At 43.7% G+C, this 26,838-nt stretch overlaps 1 protein-coding gene across 1 annotated transcript in view; it reads left to right on the plus strand.

Annotated features, from left to right (window-relative positions):
- The window catches only part of WNK4 (WNK lysine deficient protein kinase 4), a 320,113-nt gene that overhangs the window by 189,144 nt on the left and 104,131 nt on the right, over positions 1–26,838 (plus strand). The window contains exons 2-4 of the mRNA XM_040331198.1: positions 8,977–9,149; positions 13,266–13,486; positions 17,378–17,535. Of these exons, the coding sequence (XP_040187132.1) occupies positions 8,977–9,149; positions 13,266–13,486; positions 17,378–17,535 (552 nt within the window). The remainder of the gene's footprint in view (positions 1–8,976; positions 9,150–13,265; positions 13,487–17,377; positions 17,536–26,838) is intronic.

Raw genomic sequence — 26,838 nt, forward strand, 5'->3', positions numbered from 1 at the left:
CTTAATGCATAGAATTCAATAAGCTAAAAAAGGAGAAGTATAGCAAAAGCTCATTTGGCTGTACTGCTCTTGTGGATCACAGAAGTGCACTTGGTTCTGCACGGCTGTGACCCGTTTTCAGCAGACAGCAGGCTGAGGTTCAGGAAAGATTGCGACCGTATGGTCGGGATTCGCCCACAAGCCTCTTAGTGAGCTGCTGAGAGTTTGAACCAGACGCTCCCGCCCACTCTACACCACTCCAGTGAGTGAGTACAAATATGCGGCCCCATGACGGCAGAAGCAGGTTGAGGGTGAGGCACCTGCTGCTGCCGTCTTGGGGCCACATATTTGTAGCCATGGTCAAGCTCAGTGGTGAGTATGGGGACTTACAACCCCTCCTGCCCTGTGCCTTTACAACGAATACTATGCCAGATTGTCAAACATACACTTTTTCATCCTAGTTACAGTGTTGCACACCCCTGAAGAGTGAGCTGGATCTTGCGAAACTAGGCTAATCGGGTAGTATGATGCCCGTGTACTCTGTCCACTATTATACTTGTGTATTAATATTTACTGTCTATGTATTGTTTCAATTGGCAATTGTTGGTGTTATGTATGTAAAATTTTTACTGTACGCATGTAAACAATTTTACTTGAATAAATTATATACTATACAATTACTGTTGTTTTTACTGGCGGAAACGTTACCCACTTCATTTAAAGTCCCGGGGCGAATCCTTTTGTTTTGACTGTTATCCTGACTGGACGTCATATGACGTTGGGGTGCGCAGCGCAGATTGGCAGTCTGACACACCGCATCTCATCAGTGCCTCATCAGTGCCAATCAGTGCCGCCCATCAGTGCCGACTCATCAGTGCCTGTCAGTGAAGGAGAAACCTACATTTTATAACATAAACAAAAACTATATTTTTTTCAAAAATGTTGATCTTTTTTAGTTTGTTTAGCAGCTCTATTTGTGGGAAGAAAATGATAAAAATGTAGTTTCAGTACAGTGTTGCATGATCGCGCAATTGTCATTCAAAGTGCGACAGAGCTGAAAGCTGAAAATTGTCCAGGGCCGGAAGGGGCGAAAGTGCCTGGTATTGAAGTGGTTAAAGAATAGCAACATACTGCAACACACATACATAGTGCAATGCTATGCGTTACCATAACACACATGTTGTGAAGTTCAAAAGATAATCCCCTGATATGCTGAGTACCAAAGACGACATGACTCCTTAGGTACAAGTTACATTCTTTTTTTTTACCTTGAACTTGTCAAACATTTCTCCTGGAGGCCTGAAAGTTGTTTCATATTCATACATCAAATGTTGCTTTACAAGTTGGTACTGGTCAAGGAATAAACTTTGCACATTTCAATGACAAAATCCGCTAAGGCGATTACTATATCATATACAGACGTAGGCTAGCATTGATCTGACTAGGACTAGGGTTACAGTGCATGTCGGAGCAAAATAACAACAACAGATTCAGTACATGTCTCTCATAAACGCACATTTCTCCATGTTTTTTTCCCTTTACAAAACACTGCAAGCACTGAGAAATAATTGTAGATCTGCTAGAAATCCAGTGATTTCAGCAGCCAATCCAAACAGCTGTCTTCCTTTAACAGACTCCTCTCCACCTGGAACAACAGCACAGTGCCACCTACAGGCTGAAAGAACACCTGCGCTACACTATGCTGCTAGATTCTTAAAGGGGTTGTAAAGGAAATATTTTTTTCCCTAAATAGCTTCCTTTACCTTAGTGCAGTCCTCCTTCACTTACCTCATCCTTCCATTTTGCTTTTAAATGTCCTTAAATCTTCTGAGAAATCCTCACTTCCTGTTCTTCTGTCTGTAACTCCACACAGTAATGCAAGGTTTCTCCCTGGTGTGGAGAAAGCCTCTTGGGGGAGGGGGTGAGCAGGCAAGTCAAGACACTCTCTACTTTGCAGATAGAGAAAGGAGCTGCGTGTTAGTGGGCGTCCTGACACTCCTGCTCGCTCCCTCCCCCCTCAAGAGGCTTTCTCCACACCAGGGAGAAAGCCTTGCATTACTGTGTGGAGTTACAGACCGAAGAACAGGAAGTGAGGATTTCTCAGAAGAAATAAGGACATTTAAAAGCAAAATGGAAGGCTGAGGTAAGTGAAGGAGAACTGCACTAAGGTAAAGGAAGCTATTTAGGGGGGGGGGGGGACTTTTACAACTCCTTTAAGAGTCTGCACACACACTGTAAGAGAGCCCGCTCACACACTGTAAGAGAGCCCGCTCATACACTGTAAGAGAGTCCGCTCACACACTGTAAGAGAGCCCGCACACACTGTAAGAGAGCCCCTTCACACACTGTAAGAGAGCCCGCTCACACACTGTAAGAGAGCCCGCACACACACTGTAAGAGAGCCCCTCACACACTGTAAGAGAGCCCGTTCACACTGTAAGAGAGCCCCTCACACACTGTAAGAGAGCCCGCTCACACACTGTAAGAGAGCCCCTCACACACTGTAAGAGAGCCCGTTCACACTGTAAGAGAGCCCGCTCACACACTGTAAGAGAGCCCCTCACACACTGTAAGAGAGCCCGTTCACACTGTAAGAGAGCCCGCTCACACACTGTAAGAGAGCCCCTCACACACTGTAAGAGAGCCCGTTCACACTGTAAGAGAGCCCGCTCACACACTGTAAGAGAGCCCGCTCACACACTGTAAGAGAGCCCCTCACACACTGTAAGAGAGCCCGCTCACACACTGTAAGAGAGCCCCCTCACACACTGTAAGAGAGTCCCCTCACACACTGTAAGAGAGTCCCCTCACACACTGTAAGAGAGCCCATCACACACTGTAAGAGAGCCCGCTCATACACTGTAAGAGAGCCCCTCACACACTGTAAGAGAGCCCCTCACACACTGTAAGAGAGCCCGCTCACACACTGTAAGAGAGCCCGCTCACACACTGTAAGAGAGCCCCTCACACACTGTAAGAGAGCCCGCTCACACACTGTAAGAGAGCCCCTCACACACTGTAAGAGAGCCCCTCACACACTGTAAGAGAGCCCGCTCACACACTGTAAGAGAGCCCGCTCACACACTGTAAGAGAGCCCGCTCACACACTGTAAGAGAGCCCGCTCACACACTGTAAGAGAGCCCGCTCACACACTGTAAGAGAGCCCGCTCACACACTGTAAGAGAGCCCCTCACACACTGTAAGAGAGCCCGCTCACACACTGTAAGAGAGCCCCTCACACACTGTAAGAGAGCCCGCTCACACACTGTAAGAGAGCCCGCTCACACACTGGAAGAGAGCCCGCTCACACTCTGGAAGAGAGCCCGCTCACACACTGGAAGAGAGCCCGCTCACACACTGGAAGAGAGCCCGCTCACACACTGGAAGAGAGCCCGCTCACACACTGGAAGAGAGCCCGCTCACACACTGGAAGAGAGCCCGCTCACACACTGGAAGAGAGCCCGCTCACACACTGTAAGAGAGCCCGCTCACACACTGGAAGAGAGCCCGCTCACACACTGGAAGAGAGCCCCTCACACACTGTAAGAGAGCCCACTCACACACTGGAAGAGAGCCCGCTCACACACTGGAAGAGAGCCCGCTCACACACTGGAAGAGAGCCCGCACACACACTGTAAGAGAGCCCCTCACACACTGTAAGAAAGCCCCTCACACACTGTAAGAGAGCCCGCTCACACACTGTAAGAGAGCCCGCTCACACACTGGAAGAGAGCCCGCTCACACACTGGAAGAGAGCCCGCTCACACACTGGAAGAGAGCCCGCTCACACACTGTAAGAGAGCCCGCTCACATACTGTAAGAGAGCCCCTCACACACTGTAAGAGAGCCCACTCAAACACTGTAAGAGAGCCCGCTCACACAATGTAAGAGAGCCCGCTCACACACTGTAAGAGAGCCCGCTCACACACTGTAAGAGAGCCCGCTCACACACTGGAAGAGAGCCCGCTCACACACTGGAAGAGAGCCCGCTCACACACTGGAAGAGAGCCCGCTCACACACTGTAAGAGAGCCCGCTCACACACTGGAAGAGAGCCCGCTCACACACTGGAAGAGAGCCCCTCACACACTGTAAGAGAGCCCGCTCACACACTGGAAGAGAGCCCGCTCACACACTGGAAGAGAGCCCGCACACACACTGTAAGAGAGCCCCTCACACACTGGAAGAGAGCCCGCACACACACTGTAAGAGAGCCCCTCACACACTGTAAGAGAGCCCCTCACATACTGTAAGAGAGCCCGCTCACACACTGTAAGAGAGCCCCTCACACACTGGAAGAGAGCCCGCTCACACACTGTAAGAGAGCCCGCTCACACACTGTAAGAGAGCCCGCTCACACACTGTAAGAGAGCCCCTCACACACTGTAAGAGAGCCCACTCAAACACTGTAAGAGAGCCCGCTCACACAATGTAAGAGCCCGCTCACACACTGTAAGAGAGCCCGCTCACACACTGTAAGAGAGCCCGCTCACACACTGTAAGAGAGCCCGCTCACACACTGGAAGAGAGCCCGCTTACACACTGGAAGAGAGCCCGCTCACACACTGTAAGAGAGCCCGCTCACACACTGGAAGAGAGCCCGCTCACACACTGGAAGAGAGCCCGCTCACACACTGGAAGAGAGCCCGCTCACACACTGTAAGAGAGCCCGCTCACACACTGTAAGAGAGCCCGCTCACACACTGTAAGAGAGCCCGCTCACACACTGGAAGAGAGCCCGCTCACACACTGGAAGAGAGCCCGCTCACACACTGGAAGAGAGCCCGCTCACACACTGTAAGAGAGCCCGCTCACACACTGGAAGAGAGCCCGCTCACACACTGTAAGAGAGCCCGCTCACACACTGGAAGAGAGCCCCTCACACACTGTAAGAGAGCCCGCTCACACACTGTAAGAGAGCCCGCTCACACACTGTAAGAGAGCCCGCTCACACACTGTAAGAGAGCCCGCTCACACACTGGAAGAGAGCCCCTCACACACTGTAAGAGAGCCCGCTCACACACTGGAAGAGAGCCCCTCACACACTGTAAGAGAGCCCCTCACACACTGTAAGAGAGCCCGCTCACACACTGTAAGAGAGCCCGCTCACACACTGTAAGAGAGCCCGCTCACACACTGTAAGAGAGCCCGCTCACACACTGTAAGAGAGCCCGTTCACACTGTAAGAGAGCCCGCTCACACACTGTAAGAGAGCCCGCTCACACACTGTAAGAGAGCCCCTCACACACTGTAAGAGAGCCCACACACACACTGTAAGAGAGCCCGCTCACACACTGTAAGAGAGCCCGCTCACACACTGTAAGAGAGCCCCTCACACACTGTAAGAGAGCCCGCTCACACACTGTAAGAGAGCCCGCTCACACACTGTAAGGGCTCATACACACTGCAGCTCAAATGAGCTCAAAGACGCCGCTCCTACAGGCTTTTGAGCTCTTTTGAGCGCCTAGAAACTCCCCTTTATACTAGCCAATGTGTCCATGCACACTATGGGCCATATTCTGAGTAAAGTTACGATGGAGTAACTCAGGATTCTCCATCGTAACTCCCTTTTTAGGCCAGTGTATCTATGCTCCTGATTCTTAGAATCATTTTTGCATAGATACACTTAAGATCCGCCATCTGTAAGTCACTTACACTGGCAGATCTTAAATGCAATGACGCCGGCTGCCGCTAGATGGCATTTACGTGAAGGAGTCATTTGCGTATGCAAATGATCTTTCTACGCCGATTCCCGAATGAGTTCGCGTCGCGTAACCGTCGCTTACGTCGTTTGCGTAAGCGGAAACTTACTCCTGCTATATGAGGGGTAAGTTTCCGCAAGTCTCGCGTAGGCCATGTTACGGATGGCGTCGGGTCCGCGTCGTGTTTTTTCGTCGGGTACGTCGTTTCCGTAAGTCGTTCTTGAATACGACTTTACGTCAATGACGCACACGTCGGCGTCATTGAAGTTTTCTGCCGAGAACTGGAGCATGCGCACTGGGCTTTTTGAAGCCCGGCGCATGCGCAGTTCTTTCGCATCGGGGGCGCGCTTCATTTGAATAGAAGCCGCCCCCTTGGAGATCCGCCAGGCTACGCCGGGGCATTTACACTCCGTTGTCCCAACTTACGGAGCAAGTGTTTGGGGAATACAACACCTGCTCCTGTAAGTTGGGACAGCGGAGTGTAAGTGCCTTAAGCGCAGCCGGCGGATTTTTACTCAGAATATGGGCCTATGGCTTTTTCAGATGTTTTCAGACATATGCTACTATAGGCAGAAAAAAACCCCACCAAACTCGCGTTTTTGAGAGTAACTAGTGCCCCAAAGAGCTCAAAAGAGCTAAAAAAAAAACTCAAAGAAGCTCAAAAACACACTAAAACCTTTGTTCCAGCTGTTTGTTTGGTTTATACGGTGGTGAAGAAAATTCTATCTAGGAGGGTTTGTGAAAAAAACGCTTATGCTTAAAAAAGCTCAAACAAGCTTAAAGGAGCTCAAAGGCGCATGGAGAAGCTCAATAAAAAACGTGTACAAGAGCACAAAAAAGCACAAGCTTATTCAAGCAGAAATAAAAGCTCAAATGCCTGTAGAAAGCAGCTTTATTTTTTGGGTGCAGTGTGCATGAGCCCTAGGGGTGATTTACTAAAGGCAAACAGGCTGTTCACTTTGCGGGAATTTTCACTTTGCTTACCAGATGGGGTGAAAGCTCTGCTAACTTGCATCATCCCAACATATGCAAGCCAAAAAATTTCCTTACATGTGCTTGGCTATCACGGGAATTAATGTGTTATTATAAAATATGTTCACATACAAAAGCTAAAAGTAATACTGTGAACAGCTTAAGGCCAAAAATGTTTTGTTTTTTAAGTATTCTATTACATATACTAAACCAGTTAAACCAGTAGACAGAAAGCTGCTTAATAATGGTAAATTTTGTTTTTTTAATTGTTTAGTTAAATGTGACTTGTAAAGCAAATGGTCATGAATTTATTAAAGAGCTTATTCACATGCGTCCCTTTTCCTGCAGTAAAACACACGGGGCCAGATTCATAAAAGAGATACGCCGTCGTATCTCTGAGATACGACTGTCGTATCTATGCGCCTGATTCATAGAATCAGGTTACGCATAGATCTCCTTAAAATCCGACAGGTGTAAGAGACTTACACCGTCGGATCTTATAGGTAGATTCAGGTAGGGGCGCGCTAATTTGCGGCGGCGTAGCCTAGCGTGTTTACACTACGCCGCCTTAAGTAAGAGAGGCAAGTACATGATTCTCAAAGCACTTACCTCCTTACTTAGGGCGGCGTAGTGTAAACGCGGCGGGCGTAAGGGCGCCTAATTCAAATGGGTTGGAGGGGGGCGTGTTTAATGGCAATGAGGCTTGACCTCACGTTTTTGACGTTTTTTGGCTACTGCGTATGCGCCGGGCGCCTGCGCATTGCGGCTAAGTACGCCGTACGGGCCTATTGATTTCGACGTGGACGTAAACGGCGTAAATCCCGATTCACGGACGACTTACGCAAACGACGTAAAAATTTCGAATTTCGCGGCGGGAACGGCGGCCATACTTGACATTACTATTCCACTAGGGCCTAGCTCTAACTTTACACGGCCTATCTCTTACTTAAACGGCGTAAAAGTACTGCGTCGGCCTGGCGTACGTTCGTGAATCGGCGAATCCACTCATTTACATATTCTACGCCGACCGCAATGGAAGTGTCACCTAGCGGCCATCCAAAATATTGCAATCTAAGATAGGATGGCGCAAGTTCTGGGGGGTTATTTACGAAAGGCAAATCCACTTTGCACTACAAGCGCACTAAAAGTGAAATTGGAAGTGCAGTCACTGTAGATCTGAGGGATGGTTCTGAAATGAGGGGAAGCTCTGCTGATTTTATCATCCAATCATGTGCAAGCTAAAATTATGTTTTTAATTCTCCTTGCATGTCCCCCCTCGGATCTACAGCAACTGTACTTCCAAGTGCACTTTCAGTGCAAAGTGGATTTGCCTTTTGTAAATAACCCCCCTGGTCTCTAATGTAGGAGTTTCTGCTGTGTATGTGAAGCTGGCAAACAGTGTATGTAAGCAGCATTAACAAATACTTTATATAACAATACTATCGTTACCAAGTATTTAAACTGGTTCTTTTCTTTGTAGTTAAAAGTGGTGTACATTGATGAACAAGTGTTTATTTTTAATAAAACTAGTTCATTTTCTTTTTCCTTGTTATATTGTAACTCAGCTCTAACACCCTTTACCCTTCTTTATTGATGTTATGTTATTGTTTCTGTTGTTTATACATATATTTCTACAAAAGTTAAAGTATATGTATACTGTAGCCCAAATTTTTTCTTTTTGCATTGAAAGTGTTAGGCTGCATTCACACCTAGGCGTTTTCACGCCAGACGCCCGCCGCTATTACAGCCTGCAATACGCTGGAGGGGTGATTTTACATTGTCGGCTATGGAGATGGTTCACATCTCCACGCCGAACGCCGAAACGCCTGAAGCTCAAAACAAGTCCCGGACCCTTTTTTTCAGGCGGCTTCGGCGTTCGAGCATAGCCGACAATGTTGATCACCCCTCCTGTGTATGTTACCGCGGCGTATGTTACCGCGTTTTGTCACGGCAAATCGCGGGACAAAACACCGCAATTTGTTGTGGTAAAATACGCCGCGTTCAGGTGTGAATGCAGCCTTAAAACCATTTGAGCTGTATGATGCCCAGAAAAAAAGAATGGTCAAAAACAAAAATCAGTAATGCCAGCCTACATGTTTCCGCTGGTACAGTTTACAGTTAATAAAATGGTACATTTATGTGCATTAAACCTCAGGTATCAATAAGCCTTCATCTTTCATTATTTGGAGTAATACTTATCTTATTAGTTGTTTCAAAATGCTTACATCCTTATCATGTCACACAAGTGACCTCCAATATATACATTTTATTTATTTATTTTAATGACAAATATTTTTTTTTTTTTTTCTCTCTGTGTGTACAGACCAGAAAACTGACCAAAGCAGAGCGCCAGAGATTCAGTGAAGAGGTGGAGATGCTGAAAGGTCTGCAACATCCGAACATTGTCAGATTTTATGATTCTTGGAAGACCTTGGTAAAGGGACAGATCTGCATTGTCCTGGTTACAGAGCTCATGACATCTGGAACTTTGAAGACGTATGTGCTTTTTTCTTTAATTGTTATTTTTTTAAATGTTTAATCTATATATTTGCTACACGTCAAAGGGCTATAACATGTAGTGCCGTAGAGTACAAAGGATAGGTGTCTAGAGAACTTGATCTCTAGTAAAGCAAAAGTAGAGCTGGTTTAGAGCAGAGGTAGAGATCTTAAAGAGGTGGAGATCTACCTAAACAACATGGGAGAAATCAAAGATCACCGGGCACAGTGTCGCCTCCTCACACCACATTTAAACCTCTAATTACCATACTATATTGTATATTGTGTCACAATCGCATGCAGTGCATGGCAATCATGGGTTTAAACCAGGTGTGGTTGAGCCAGCAGCCAAAAGTGTACACATGCTGCAGCAAGAATTAAATTTTGCTTTGGTGGGTGCTACCGCCTGCCAATCGAGACCCATTCAAGTAAATGGGGACAAGTCCCCCCGAAACTGCATGCTTCTGCAGGGTCCAAGGGGTTAAATGGGTCATACGTAGCCACTCTGCAAGCACCCCGCAACTGCATGCTTCTGCAGGGTCCAAGGGGATGAATGGGTTATGCTTGGCAGGTGTTATACTCACCAACCATGACAGGGTGTATAAGTCCTGCTGCGGCTGTGACATGTGTACACCCCTGGCCACTACAGCTGAAGGGAGTGTGGTTGGTGCATTCAGGATGGGACAGGAGCCAGCACTGCTCTCTACTACAGCTTCAACTTTACAAGTAGTCCCTTTGCATTAAAGTCTGTTGGATGCTTTGGAATGGCAGTTCAGCAAGCCCTGAACACGATCTTTTATACTCTCCAGAACATGCCAATTCGTTTTTTACTATATATATATATATTGTGAGGGGTTAGCCCGACAGCGGGTGTGTGTGACCCCCTGGAAGGGTTCAGCACACAAAAAAACACTAGGTACAGCAGACAGTGGTAGGAGGAAAACAAAAAGGTGCGGTTTTATTTGAACTAAATACAAATAAAAATATGACAGAAAACAAAAGAAATACAAAAATAAATCCTGGTCAACTTGACCTGCTTGCTATAAACATTGGTGTCCCTAACTAACAACTGGGTACAGCCTTGTGCTGCCCCAGTCCCTGACTCCCTTCTATTTAAATCTCTTAGCAATAGCCACACAGGCTTGGTCTCACCGCACAGACATCACTCTCCCCCAGATTATTCACATAGATCTGATTCCAGGTTGGAGCATCTCTCTCTGCATGCTGGGAGTGTTTGTAGAGGACCTAATGAGCCCACCTAATTCAGCTGGGCTCATCAAGTCTTCCCAGCACTCCCCCTAGAGGTATAAACTGGCATTAAGTTTGAACCTAGGGGATATATACACTGCATCCTGGATGCAACCAGGGAATTTACCCTGCCTGCTGCCACAATATATATATAAATATATATACATATATACAGTCAGGTCCATAAGTATTGGGACATCGACACAATTGTAATCTTTTTGGCTCTATACACCACCACAATGGATTTGAAATTAAACGAACAAGATGTGCTTTAACTGCAGACTTTCAGCTTTAATTTGAGGGTATTTACATCCAAATCAGGTGAACGGTTTAGGAATTACAACAGTTTGTATATGTGCCTCCCACTTTTTAAGGGACCAAAAGTAATGGGACAGATTAACAATCATAAACTTTCACTTTTTAATACTTGGTTGCAAATCCTTTGCAGTCAATTACAGCCTGAAGTCTGGAACGCATAGACATCACCAGACGCTGGGTTTCATCCCTGGTGATGCTCTGCCAGGTCTCTACTGCAACTGTCTTCAGGTGGTGGTGTATAGAGCCAAAAAGATTAGAATTGTGTCGATATACCAATATTTATGACTGCATATATATTGGCGTGTCTCCTCTCAAGTGAGCTGCTCTAATGAGCAATGAGAAATTATACCCTAAATACAATAAATAATGAATTGCTAAAATTGTGTATAAGTGCATTAAACAACATATACAGTATATACAGTGGGGGAAATAATTATTTGATCCCCTGCATATTTTGAAAGTTTGCCCACTTACAAAGAAATGAAGGGTCTATAATTTTTATCATAGGTGTATTTTAAGTTATAGAAACAGAATATCAACCAAAAATCCAGAAAAACACACATGATACAAATGTTATAAATTAAGTTGCAGTTCAGTGAGTAAAATAAGTATTTGATCCCCAAGCAAAACATGACTTAGTACTTGGTGGAGAAACCCAGTGTATTGTGTTACCAATTCTTTGTTTGGTACTTGTGGTCCCAACTGCCTTGAGATCATTCACAAGCTCCTCCCATATAGTTCTTGGCTGATCCCTCACTTGACTTGACTGGCCTGCACAGAATCCTGATTTTAACCTGATAGAACATCTATAGGATGAATTAGAGCCAGGCCTTCGAGTCCATATCAGTGCCTGACCTCACAAATGCACTTCTGAAAGAATAGTCAAACATTCCCATAGATACACTTCTAAACCTTGTGGACAACCTTTCCCAGAAGAGTTGAAGCTGTTGTAGCTGCAAAGGGGGGGGGCTAACTCAATATTGAACCCTACGGACGAAGACTGGGATGCCATTAAAGTTCATGTGCGTGTGAAGTCAGGGGTTCCAATACTTTTGGTAATATAGTGTATATTTGAAGACAGAGAATATTCACAACAGCAAAATACCACTTTTAAAAAGTACATAAAGCCAAAGAAAAGTGACACATTGAAAGTGCACCATAGCACGATGTAACAGCACTCCACATATACTCCACTTATAGGATTTAAAACACAAGCTTCATCACAGCAGACACTGGCAAATAAAATGTGGAAAGTAAATATGATCCTCTGTGTTTCCTCATCAGATATCCTTGAGGGATTTGTGCGTTTTCCTTAAGCCGACAATAATTTCAAGTGACAGCCATTTGCTATCCAGCTGAATATGGACCTTTATGATCAGAAAATCTGACTGCTCAGAAATTTATATATTTTTTTCATTTGACAGTATGGTTAAATATCTTCAAAGCTGCAAAAATTGCAGAAGGGCTGCCCCGGCAGTGCAAGTGATAAAGTGGAATTCTGGGATAACACAAAAGCTTATTCTGACTAACCTGTGTATGAAAGATGTATATACTTACCTATTTTCATGCAGCTATGGGTCTGTCATGTGATTGGCTCCCCTGTTCTCAGCCAGCAGTGGCTCCAGGGGCGAGGAGGGAACACCAAGAAAGAATGGGTCATTCAAACCTATGGGTGACATCACAGCTCCTGTTGAGCGCTGTCTCCTCTCCCCCGAATATGTCCGCTGGCTGACACAGGGAAGATCACATGACCGGACTGGATAAGCATTAAAGCGGTGGTTCACCCTAAGAAACCAGTTTCTACCATTAAATCCAGCATACTAGCGTGAGCTACAGTATGCCTTTATTTATTTATTTTGTGCCGTACTCACAGTTTAATGCCGTAGTGAAGTTTCAGACTCCCCGCGGGGAATGGGCGTTCCTATGCAGAGGGAAGATGATTGACGGCCGGCTATGGCGCGTCACGCTTCCCGAAAATAGCCGGAGTAGGTATCGGCTCTTCACGGTGCTATACGGCGCCTGCGCACAGACTAGGAGCTGACTGCGCAGGCGCCGTGAAGAGCCAAGTCCTATTTTGGCTATTTTCGGGGAACGTGACACGCCATAGCCGGCCGTCAATCATGTTCCCTCTGCATAGGAACGCCCATTCTGGGGAGTCTGAAACGTAACTACGGCATTAAACTGTGAGTACGGCGCCAAAAAATAAAATAAAGGCATACTGTAGCTCGCGCTAGTATGTGTGATGGCATGCTAGAATTTTTTTTTTTTTTTAGGGTGAACCCCTGCTTTAAAACAGGTAAGTACGCACCTTTCTTACACAGTTTAGTCAGAAAAAGTGTTAGGATGGGGGATGGAGTATTTTTAAAGATTAGTTGGTGCTATCCCGGAAATCTACCTTCATTTTGTCTAGAGAGGGTATATTTATGTTCCTGGAATTCAGCTTTAATATCCAGCTACTCAATAATTGAGTCAGATGAGCAAATCTGTGTCTATGTGTTTCATTGTGTGCATGAGTCAAATATTTATACTTTTCTCCTATTGCTTTTTTAGCTACTTGAAGAGATTCAAGGAGATGAAACTAAAGGTACTGCAAAGGTGGAGTCGTCAAATTTTAAAGGGCCTGCACTTTCTCCATACCCGCTGCCCTCCCATAATACACCGTGACCTTAAATGTGACAACATCTTCATCACGGGGCCCACTGGCTTTGTTAAAATTGGGGATCTGGGTCTGGCCACGTTAAAAAGTGCCTCCTTTGCAAAGAGTGTCATAGGTATGGTAATTCAGATAGATGATGTGTTTATTTTAAGATTGCATAGCTCATAACTATCCATATTTGTATCCCAAATCATTCTGTTCCTCATTTTCCTCAAATGTTCTCTCTTTTAAAACTGTTACTTATGGCAGTATTAGTAGATTAATAGAATGCTTTTCCTTACACAAGCATTTGATCCCTCAATTACCACGTAGTTCGTTCAACAACTGGAACTGCGAAAAGATGAACAGCCGGAACCTACAGAACACTCAATTTTTTCTACAAGAACCAGCATGGGGAAACATGTTAGAAATTAGCAACATCAAATAAGGTTTTTGCTCTAGATGCAGGTTAATTGGAAAAAAAAGAACAACTCATTGTGTGCACATAATTGGGGAACTCAAGCCTCGTACACAACACCGGTTTTCCCGGCAGGAAAACTGTCAGGAGAGCATTTGGCCGGGAATCCCGGCCGTATGTAGGCTCCCTAGCAGTTTTCCCGTCAGGAAAACAGCCAGCAATCCCGACGGGAAAATAGAGAACCTGACGAGAAAACCGGTCGCCTATGCTTACCTGCAGGGTAGAAAAAACGTGCATGCTCGATAACACTTCAGCGCATGCGCGGTAGCATACAGCATTAGTCTGGAGTGTAGCAAGCTGGCTGCGACGAAATCGAATGTGACGAGACACCGGCTCTTCGTGGTCGATGACGTCACTGCGTTCTTGCCATTCAAAAGAACGGTGGGTGTTTGTGTAGCCGTGTGTATATACGGCTTTTCAGGGCACGCCTGCCAGGAATCCCGTCGGGAAAAAATACTTTTTTTCCCCGACGGGGGTTCCCTGTCGTGTGTACAGGGCTTCAGTTTTTTAGTAAAAACAATTCCTGTGTTGGGGGACTGCATACAAAAAAAACACAGAAGATCTTCAAGGGTTTGCTTAGGTGCCTACAGACTTATAATACCTAAAGCTGACTATGAAGGTGATGCTGATTGTCAAACGTGTGTGAGTACAGAAATGGTACCAATGTTGGATCACAGAGAATGTAGAGAAATTCTTTTGAGACATTGGGTAGCTTTGATTTTAGTGTTCTTTTTGTAATACATATTTGTAGAAATAAACAACATATCCTGTTTTTGAAAAAAAGCAACACTTGAATATTAGTGCTTTAACCTCCTTGGTGTAATCCCGAGTCTGACTCGGGATTGCATTGCAGGATATAGGGGGAAGTTACTTACCTTGTCCCTGGATCCTGCGATGTGTCCCCGCTGTGTGCGTGGGTTCCTCCGCTGTGTCTCCTCGCTCGATTCACAGTGCTGCCGAGCTCCGTTCCCTGCGACGTTACGACGCACAGGGACGGAGTTCGGCGACAAATTCAAAAAGTGAAAAACACAATACACATACAGTATACTGTTATCCTCCAGATTACAGTACTGTATGAAATAAATACACACCCCCTTTGTCCCTAGAGGTCTGTCCAGTGTCCTGCATGCACTTTTATATTATAAACACCGTTATTTCTGCCTGGAAACTGGAGATTGTCCATTGCAACCAAAAAGTGTCCCTTTACATCAAAAGTGGTTTTAGACCAGCTAGAAAACAGCGATAATAAATTAGAATCACTTGCAGAATTGAGCGATAGCAATTTGTGGGGAAATTCGTCATCAAACAATAAAAATAATGACAGCGACAATTCTGCAACTGTGCAAATTTCAGTGTTTTTGATTTGATTACATTATTGAATACTTTTTATTATTATTTGTTATAATTATTTATAGTTATTTATTATATTATAATTTACAATTTTGTGTTTCAAACTTTATCATACCCGGGATGTCTACTAGACTCTTGTTTGGACAAAATTAAGTGAGTTATTTCTAAGAATTACAGGCCTACAAATTTCCATGCAAATTTTTTTACCGCTTTTGGTACAAAATTCCAGACATAATTATACCGCCAGGGAGGTTAAAGGGTTAATAAAGCTGTTTCTCTTAAATTTGGTGTGTTTTACTAGGTAACAATGTAAAAGAATGTACCCATAAAACATTAGGAAAACATGCTGGAACCCACAAAACAATGTTTTTGGTACCAGGCTGCACCTGCTATGTTAGTTTATTATACCTGCAGAATTAAAAACTGCTGGACCAGCATGGTGAGTGGAGAATCACAGTTTGCTTGATTTAGTCAGTTGCCCCAAGAACAAGTACATGAGCTACAACTCCACTAACAGGAAAAAAAATAAACTATCCCTTGTGGTAAACCACACACCTATTTAAACTAAATTTTTGTTCTTGGGTTTAGTTATGATTTATTTTACCCCCTAACAAATAAGCCATAAAATAATACCCTTTACACTTAACTTCGTTCCATAACGCACTGAACCCATAAACCTTACCCGAACCTGAACCCTAAACAAAGTTTTTGGATAGGAGCTGTGTTCTTCTTCAATTCTGACAGTCAGTCCATTCTCCTTTCTTGGGGTGCTGGACATTGTGGCTTGACTTTACACCTGTAGTAGCTGTTCTACTTTCAATACTTATCGTAGTGTGAGATCAGGACATTTGCAGTGACACCACTATATTTTTTATACACAAAATTGCAACATATACAGGGAGTAGAGTAGAGGAAGGAGCTAACAAGTGTCCTATCCAACATATTTTTTGTTTAACAGAAGGCATATCCAACATAATTTGAGGTACAGTATTAGATTACATACTGACCATATAAATTAAGATGTGCAAAAGCCAATAATAAATCAAGGGCCATAGAATCATTGATAACATAGTTTAGGAAAACATATTTATACTGTAAAAAATTGTCATTTAACTTTTGGTTGAATTTGATATGTGTCTTTTTTTTTAAGTGACTAGCTACTGTATGTATGTTTATGATCATAAAACAGAATAAAATATTCTTTGATTTACGTGTGTTACAGAGGCTTGCATATAAAAAACTGTAGCCAAATCAGTTACATAGTTGCATAGCTAGTCAGACTGAAAAAAGACAGTTAGCTAGTTCAACCAATATAAAAAAAAAATATATATATATATATATATATATATATATATATATATATATATATATATATATATATATATATATATATATACTGTATATATATATATATATATATATATATACATATGCATAATCCTATAGAAATGGAAGGTGCGCACACCTATTGCATTACCAGGGATAATTTAATAATACAAAAAAGTTAGTATAAAAGTGGGTACTCACAAAATGCAACTGACAAAAGGCCATAAACACAGTGCATAGACATGCACAGAACACAGGGTACAGCTAACGCATTTCGGTGGGCGCACCCCCTTCCTCAGAGCTTTTGGATTACCCCATCTGAGGAAGGCAGCATCCACCTAATTTTGGGATACCATATATACCTTTTACACCACCATTTTATCTGATATATGTTACATCACACCTTGGAAGACCTATTAGCACTGGAAGTGACTGTGTTTTTTTTTTTTACATAATCCTATAGGTTAAAGAAGAAAAAAAAAGACCACTACATAAAAATGGTCTTACTGCATTAATGGTTTAAAACCTCAATAATGACCAAAGCCTCTCCTGACCAGCTATCTTGGAAGCTGCCAGACTGTTTGTGCTCACTTCCTCACTACCATATGCTGGCCATTGAAATTGATGCCAGCTGCACAACTGTGACCTCTGTGTTTAGATCTGTTTCTCTCTTTTCTCTGACAGTCTGTATTTTACTAAATACTTTCAAAGCTGTACAATTGGGTGTGAAAGATATGTTCTTGTTGAAAGTCTTCTTATGTCTACAATTGGGTGTGAAAGATATGTTCTTGTTGAAAGTCCTCTTATGTCAATACAAGAATTGGTCTGTTAATTCAGTTAACGTAACTGAAATGTCTATATGTACTTCCTCAGGTACACCTGAGTTCATGGCTCCAGAGATGTATGAGGAGAAGTACGACGAAGCAGTAGATGTCTATGCCTTTGGGATGTGTATGCTGGAGATGGCCACTTCTGAATATCCATACTCAGAATGCCAGAATGCTGCCCAAATATACCGCAAAGTGACCTCAGTAAGTAACATTAACCTTAATGGTACATGAAAAACTGAAGAACTTGTGACAACTAGTGTGGCCACAAGCTGTAGTTGCTTGAACACCAATATTTTGTTTTAGCAGTGATTGCATGATCATTACCTACTGTGATGGGGATGGGGGGGGGGTAATATTGGATTTAAAGTAAAAGAAAAGGCATTGGCCCATTGGCATATTGAATATGCTTTTTCACCTTCCCCTCTACATGACAGCTTGTGGGTGTCTGTAGTGAATTTTATATATTTAATAGAGATGCAGTCACCCAACATGCTCTATTGGCTGGTGCAAGATGGTCAGTGATGTGAGCCGTCTGTGTCTTTCATCTTTTTCTGGGAGCTGTGATGCATGCTGCGGGTTGTCCCTCCTCCCTCTTTGATGTGGAATTGGCAGATACCTCTGCACCACACATCAACGTCACGCCCTTTCCACCAGACGTTTCACGTCGCCTTCAATGGCGCCCAAACGCCAGCATTTTTCTCCATCCACGTGTAACAAGAGAGGAGGGTTTGGCGCTAACTGCCAGGCTGTTCCACCGCTCAGGTGCTGGCACCTCCCCCTCACTTCCTAATGCCTGTGTGACATTGGGAGTGTCCTGTCACTGCGCCCATATTGGTGTCTTTCCGAGGTGGCCAGGTTCCTTTGCGGCTTTCTCTCCTTCCCTGGACAACACACACTATTTTGGATCTTGTCTTTTCCATCTTCTTATCAGGTAGTACTTTGCCATATGTTATCTATGCTACACCCTCACCTTTTTTTATCCATGTTATTGGTTTTCTCTAGTTTCACTTGGTGGTATAATCTTTCACTTTGTATCTTATCTTCTCCCACATTTCACCAATTTTCTGTTTGGGTTTCATAACATGTCACCATATATATACTGTACCTGCACTCACCCCGCTCTTATCACGAGTACTGGGTTAGTTTGCATAACACGGATTATAATATATATTTAACACTTTTCACAGAAACCCTTCGGAAATGATTTTTGGAAACACTTTGGACTAAATACTTTATGGATACCTGTCTACCTCAGATGTTGCCCTGTGTTGGGTCATTGTGCGATTTACACTGCCACAGTTCTCAGAAATGATATCCCCCAGTGGCTCCCAGCTCTTAGTGCCCCATTTGCCATACCCTCAGTATACAGCTGCTTTATTTCACATATGTCTTAAGCTTTGGCTTTTTCCCTAGGAGCAGTGGTCATAATATGGCACTTTACATTTTGGCATGGCTCAGTCTAAAAAGACAGTATCTGCATATACAGCATGTTTATGTGCTTGTGGTATGTTTCGATCATACCCAGCAAAGACCAATGCAGTGAGCTGATGATTTTTTCCCTTTTATTTAGCTCATGGAAATGTGATGTAATCTAACTTATTTACTTGATAAGAATTTCAGATAACAAGGAGGAAAGAAGTGTTTGTTCTCTGTAGAATTTTCTGTGTTCTATTGTAGGAAAAAATCAACTCTATGGCATCAGATCTAAAGGCAGTATAGACAACACTGTCCCACTAGAATGGGGCCAACACAGCAGGGTAGATTTACACTTTGGTCCTATTGTTGAACCAGTCTTGCTACTGGTGCATGTGCATTTTGAAATTCATCCTTTTTCCATAAAATCTAATCATTAGGTAAAGTGATTTCCAACACAATGCTGCGCTACCAATACTACAATAATAATAACGTGCAACATAAAAAAGTTAAAAATGTTGTGATCCTAAAAATAGTGATAAATTCAAGTAATATCAAAAAAGAGTCTTAAATTTCTTCCAAAGTGAAATCTTTACCAGTGCACTTATAAAACCAAAAAGTGCTGGTGCTCGCCTCCACCACTGTGCTCTAGCCGCTCACCTTACAATCCGACCCTTGTTTTACTAGCAGGTCAGACAAAGCAGATCCCCTATAGGGGTAATCAGTGAATCGGCCCGGCGTGAAGCTGATTATCCTCCTCTTCCTCCTCACTGGCTTCACCTGTCTTAGGTTTCCCTCCAGTGTATCCGGTGTGACATTGGGATAAAAACACCAAATCTAGGGCTCTCTGTTTGCAAATGATTTATTTCTCCAGTAAAAATGGCATACAAAGTACTCACAAGTGTGGCATTTCAGCAGTGCGGGCTACGGACACATGTAAATACGAGATGATCACGGGATGATGTCACCAACTGAGACTCCTTATCATATTCAATGCTTCATCATAGTTAGCTATTGGTGTACTGACATTGAATTGATCATAAAACATCACTTCTAACTTGGTTGATCCCTTCTGCATCATAGTGGGGTATATCATTTATGGATGAGACACTTGAGATATACTTGTATACCATACCACTGGGAGTTTTCATTCAGTATCTCAGACATAAGAGAGATTATAGGACTTGAATCCTAAGAGTCTCAGAAGATCATTCCTGTTTCATCAGATACTTTAAGCCCTTGGTCACATTGATGCTACTTTGAAATCGCGCCCACTTCACTTGATGATTTCAAAGTAGCAAGGTCAGTGCGATTTCAGGTGCTACTTGATACACATCTGTGTGGCTTCATGCACAGATGTCTATTGAAGTCACACCTGAAATCTGCAAAAGTAGTGCAGGAACTACTTTTTGCAAATCGGTGCTGCAAAATCGGTGTCGCAACAATTGGATCAGTGCCATTGCCTCAAATAGGCTGCAACTTGTCATGCGATTTGATCTCTGAAATCGCATGACAAATCTCTCCAATGTGAACCTAGGCTTAACAAAGAGTTACCTTGTATAAAAAAAACACAGCATGAACTTCTTTAACCACTTCAATACCGCACATAGTCATATGACGTCCACAAAGGGGATCTCCCATTCCGGGTGGACATGCTTTGACATCCTGTGCGATGATATCTGAAAGATGCCTGCAGCTAGAGGCATCATTCAGATATCGTTGTGTTCCGGCGATCCTGCGCACCATAAGAACGAACGTAGCGGTGGTTCCGCCACTTGATCGTTCTTAGAGGCGGCGGGAGGGGACATTATTTGTCCAGTCCTATAGAAGCAAAGCAATATTTGCTTTGAAGAATTATGTCTGCAGAAATACCAGTGTTACAAGGATTGTCTCCATCTTTGTTCACCTATTTTTTAGTTGTTTATATTTGAAATATGTTTTCACAGTCACCATAGAGCAGGGATAAGCAATTAGCGGACCTCCAGATGTTGCCAAACTACAAGTCCCATGAGGCATAGCGAGACTCTGACAGCATCAAGCATGACACCCAGAGGCAGAGGCATGATGGGACTTGTAGTTTGGCAACAGCTGGAGGTCCGCTAATTGCTTATCCCTGCCATAGAGGAACCGTACTGTGACCATGCATTGCCTTCTTTATACTAAACATAGGCACAATACTTTTTATCTGATTACACTTGGCTTGATTTTAGTGACCTTGCATTAATAAATGTATGAGAAGTCCATGCTGAGATCTGATTACACAGAGCATGGAGATAAATTCCTATATCCATCATCTCTGAAATAATTTCTTATTAGCACGTGTAATCAAAAATTGTCCTTGATGTGACTAGAATACTTAAAAAGAAATTGTAATTTGGTATCACGCCATGTTCGTAAAACTTTTTTACATTTTTTACACACAGAGTAAGTAGCAAATACATTTTTATAATTTCAGTAAGGGAGATTGAGTAATCATGTATCCTTTATGAACTTTATTATGACATTTCTAGAATATAAGCCAACCTTTACGTTTCTTTAAAAAAAAAAAGTCTTCATACCTTAGTCCACAGTGTTCCCCCTTACATCAGAGTTTTTAGTGTTCCCCTTTAAATGATATCTATGCTTAGGGTTGCCACCTGTCCGGGATTCACCTGGACAGTTCTAGTTTGGAATCATGCGTCCGGGTTTCAGACTACCTGAAACCCAGACACATAATTCAGACCGGACTATGACTTCCCAGGACGATGCTGGCTGCAGTTGTCTAAGCGGGAGTGTCTGTTACACTCTCTCTTTCGCACTGCCCAAAGTTAACACTAACCTAACAATTCCTCCCACCCCTCTGTGTCTGCCCATACTTCAATCTCTGGAGCTTTTCCTCAGAAAGGGAAAGTGGGGGCCAGGAATTAAAATTCCAGCAGCCTCAGATACATCTGGATGAGAGGTGCTAAGACTGCCAAGGGGTGAGTGAGCTCACCATGCATCCCTGTCTGTGACTGAAGTCTCCCCCTTCTCTCTCCTGCCTCTGAAAGAGAACATAAAGGTAAATTAGGGTTCTAAGAGCACCCCTTATATCAGAGTTCCCCTTTACACCAGAGGCCGCAGTGTTCCCCCTTACATCAGAGTTTCCCTTTACACCAGAGGCCACAGTGTCCCCCTTACATCTGAGTTTTTAGTGTTCCCCTTTAAATTAGGGTTCCCTTAGAGTCCCCAGAGTTGTCCCTTACATCAGAGTCTGCAGAGTCCCCCCTTACAGTGTAAGGGAACTCTGCGAGTTCAGATGGAAAAGGGGAACTCTGTGGATTCAGATGTAAAATAGGAACCATGTGGACTCTGATATAAAGGGGGGCTCTTGTTATTAACTTCATATGATTAGAAATGTTCTTAAATAGCAAAATATATGTATAGTTTATACTATAGAAAAATTGTTGTGCGTCGCTAAAGTGTACGGGTTTGACTTGAAGAAAAGGTGGCAACCCTACCTATGCTATCTAGAAAGCACTGCAACTAATCAAAAATTTACCTACAGAGATTCTGGGTTTGAAAGCACCTTTTTTGTTACATGATTCAGAGAAATGCAACCTGAAGCTCATACTCATTGTATGTGGACATGGTTGTAGTGGGGTCAAAGGGATAGACAATGCTAGAACCAGAGAACTCATTACCCTACATTCTCACAGGCTTGGATTCAAAAGATAATGCAGGAATATCTATTGATCTAGCTCAGTTGTCTTCAAACTGTGGTCCACAGGCTGGATGTGGCCCTTTGCTCACCTTTATCTGGCCCTTGGGGCACTATTCTTCCCACTGATATGAGGCACTATACCTCCGACTAACACCAACCATGGGGAATAATTCTTCTCACCAATATAAAAGATGGAACACTATCCCTCTCAATGATATGGCACTATTCCTCCCACTGATACTAGTGATGGGTGACTATTCTTTCCACTGACACATCGATGGAGCATTGTTCTTCCCAGTGACACCAATTATGCCACCCTTAGTCACAATGAGAAGGCTGAGGTTCTTGTCTCAGATGTTTAATGTACATATCAAATTCTTACACCGACACTTACAACAACTCTGTAGTGAATAAAGAGAGCAAATATACAGGACAAATAATCAGACATAAAGTGAATTACATTTAAAATAAACATGACTTGAAACTCATAACTAGACAGAAATAAATCTACATACCACTTTTGCCTGCTTGTGAGCTAAGAGAAGGGTTTGTATCTTAAAGATTCTTAGTAGATGGTTTACTTTACACACACAAAAAAAAATGGACAGGAAGCTAGCATGTAATATTGCATTATGGGGGAAATAAATGAACAAGTATACAGACATGCGCCATCTAGAGGAAATTAACCCTATAGTCACAGAAATGTTGTGCTTGCCAGTACACCAATGATGTGACACTCATACCAATAAAGGGGTACACTATATTTTCTTCTACTGACCACAGATGCAATGTAAGTTCCTTACACCCACTCACCACCAAGTGTGAGGCATTGTTTACTCTAACTGATGCAGGGCAATTTTCTACTCCCTCTGGCCATAATTAGGCCTCTCTAAAGTCTGAAGCACAAAACTGTCCATTTGTTTAGAAAGTTTGGAGATCCGTGATGTACCGGTAACTATTGGGGCTGCCATATGCACAGGTTGACAGTGTTCAATTAGTGTAACGTTCATGTTTTATTGGATTATACCTTCAAGTACCTAGGGATCTAGTGTCAACAATTAAAAGGAAAGAAAAGTACCGTATATACTTGAGTATAAGCCAACCCGAATATAAGCCGAAACACCTATTTTTACCACAAAAAAACTGGGAAAACGTATTGACTCAAGTATAAGCCTAGGGTGTCCATCTGCATGCCTCACTGTGCCTCTCTTTACCTCACTGTGTCCATCTGCATGCCTCACTGTGCCTCACTGTGTCCATGTGCATGCCTCACTTTGCCCATGCCTTACTGTGTCCATGCATCACTGTGTCCATGCCTCACTGTGCCCATGCCTCACTGTGTCCATGCCTCACTGTGCCCATGCCTCACTGTGCCCATGCCTCACTATGTCCATGCCTCACTGTGCCCATGCCTTACTGTGTCCATGACTAGACTTACGTTTAACATGGGAGTATATAGAAGGGGTGCCCAGCTTGAAAAAGTTGGTGCTCCCCAGCTGTAGGTCCCCCAGACAGCAAACTTTGCACACTTGTAGAGGAGAACTGGGGCTACAAGTGTGCCAGGGGACCTACGACCGGCCAGTACCGGGTCCCCAAAGTTACCAGAGAAATTACTGTTTAACATGGGAGTCTATGGAAGGGGTGCCTGAATTTGAAAAATCGGCGCTGCCTGGTCATAGGTCCCCCGGACAACAAACTTTGCACACTAAGGCCGAGTACTCACGGCAGGACATGTCCGATGAAAACGGTCTGCAGACCGTTTCCATCGGACATGTCTGGCCGGGGACTGCCCGGGGACTTCTGTTCGATGGCTATACACACCATCGAACAGAAGACCGCGCGTAAACAATACGCGGGGGGTGTCCGCGGTGTCGACGCGTCGATGACGCGGTGTCGCCGCGACAATGACGCGCCGGCGTGGGCGGCCTGCCTTGAAAATGCTTCCACGCATGCGTCAAAGTCATTCGACGCATGCGAGGGATGGCGGGCGGCAGGACATGTACGGTAGGTCTGTACAGACGACCGTACATGTCCGGGCGGACAGGTTTCCAGCGGACTGTTTTAAAGCAAGTCCGGGAAACAGTTGTCTGCTCAGAAACGGTCTGTCAGACAATTGTTTGCTGGAATCCTGTCCGCGCGGCTGTACACACGACGGAACATGTCTGCTGAAATTGGTCTGCGGACCAGTTTCAGCAGACATGTTTGGTCGTGAGTACGGGGCCTTAGAGGAAAGGTGGGGCTATATGTGTGCCAAGTTTCGGGTCCAGGAGACCTACGGCTGGCAGGTACCGGGTCCCCAAAGTTCAGGAGATCGGGCGCAAAAAGGTGACTCGAGTATAAGCCGAGGGGGGCATTTTCAGCACCAAAAAAATGTGCTGAAAAACTCGGCTTATACTCGAGTATATACGGTAACTGTAGGAATAGACTATCACAGTCGCTTATACATTATAAAGCTTAGTGTTTATGTGTTTAAAACGTAGTTGCCAGCACAGCGAAGTTGATTAACCCTGCATTCACTGTGCCGTATTACATTGTTTTACAGAATATTGTTATACCTTAATTCCTGCCAAACTAGTAGCAGGCTCCTTTTCTATTCTTCCACTGAAGGAAATTCTGTGCCAGCAACCTGATGTATTTCAAATCTTTTTTTATTTAGACCAACTAGCCATCAGGCATTGCTGTAATTACTTATTAATGGAATGGAATCTTAATACTTATGTATTTTGATGTTAACAACTTAATAACTTCCAAGTTCATGACTTGTGTGCCTGGAGCTGTATGTAGAGAGCACCAGTCACCAGTCTAATGTTTTTGCTTTTGGAACTGGCTCGGACAAATAACATATTCTGAACAGCAGCATTTTGCACCTAGTATGTGGTGAATTTATATATTTTTTTTAAAAGAAGAACCAGCAACTACAAGAAAATCGAAAACAGGACATTATGGATTTGCTAAAAACACTCAATAATCTCAGAGGTCTCAGATAAAGAAGGCACGTCCTGTGCATACGCACCTACACTATATATAATACCATGATGAGCACATGTGAGAAAGGAAGACTCAGAAGTGATATCCTGAGTTATGACTTCTCCTTAGGAGTTGGTAGAGCAGCCCGTCTATTATTGGGGCCAGGGCCGTCTTTAATATTGATTGGACCCTCTGCAAAAAAATCCTTAGGCCCCTGAGCTGAACTAGCAAGGTCACATGATATGGACATCACACATGTCGATGTGTATACAGGCTGCAGTAGAAATCTCCTCCTACCTGATCTCTCAGCACTGAAAAAACTGTGCATACAGATCAGCCAAAAAGATATATAGTAGCAATATTTGTATATAAAAAGAAGATTTATAAGCTGTGGGCAGGCAGATAAACTATTTTCATATTACTGGGTTTAGTAACACTTTAATGACCCTAGTTGTTGGCAGAACTTTCAAACATGCCCCTTTATCTCCCCAGTGGACAGCATTCAGTATAGGTGATGGTGGAAATGACCTCAGGGGGGCATAATATACATATGAATACCGCCTATATTTACATATGCATGCCGCTGCTATTTGAATATCAATGCCGCTATTTACATGTAAACACAAGGTCTGCTGGTGAGTCATCTGTACACAACAATACGGCAGAGCTGGGCAGCATTAGTAACTTCACACTGAGATATCAGGACACAGCACGGGACAAAAACCTCAAGGGACGAGGGAATTTAAACTGGGATAGTTGGAACGTATGAGGCAGCTGCTTTGGGCCCCACAACAACGATGGGGCCCAGAGCAGCTTCCCCTTTTGCCCTGCCTTAAAAACGGTCCTGATTGGGGTAGATAGGTTGCAGTAAAAGGGATTCTGTCTTTAGAAAGACAAATAATTTGTCACCAGGTCTGCCGTAACCACATGGAAAATCTTTCTGGAATAAAGGCTTGACATATAGGTTACAAATTACTTGGAGGGGCAGGGCATAACTAAGCTGCCTTAGTCCATGTGACATTAGAAACCTCATGTATTAAAAGTCCAGGTCAGAAGAACTTGACTTTCAAACATGAAAGTGTATATACCTGTGCTCCTACCTTCTACCTGATCACGAGGATTATTAGGAAACACCAGTACAGAGAAAGGTCTTGTGGGATCACAAGCTATTATACCTGCTCACCTATTATACCTGCTCAGCTATTTTAAGTTGTATGTTTTTATTGAATGCCCTTGAAAGGGTTTTAGTTCTTTTTTCTACTATTAGTGGGGTTATATTAGTCTTCCACTCTAAATGCCAACATTGCTTAGTGCTCAGGCAGTGCCCCAGTTTTATCCCATAATAAAGAGAAACTTAGGCCCACAGGAAAAATATAAACTTTGTGAGGAATTCTTGGCTAATCTTTTAATCTTCTTGTACTAGTAGAGATTTAGCTGGTAAT

Source organism: Rana temporaria, chromosome 12 (genome assembly GCF_905171775.1).
Source record: "Rana temporaria chromosome 12, aRanTem1.1, whole genome shotgun sequence".
Taxonomy (NCBI): Eukaryota; Metazoa; Chordata; class Amphibia; order Anura; family Ranidae; genus Rana; species Rana temporaria.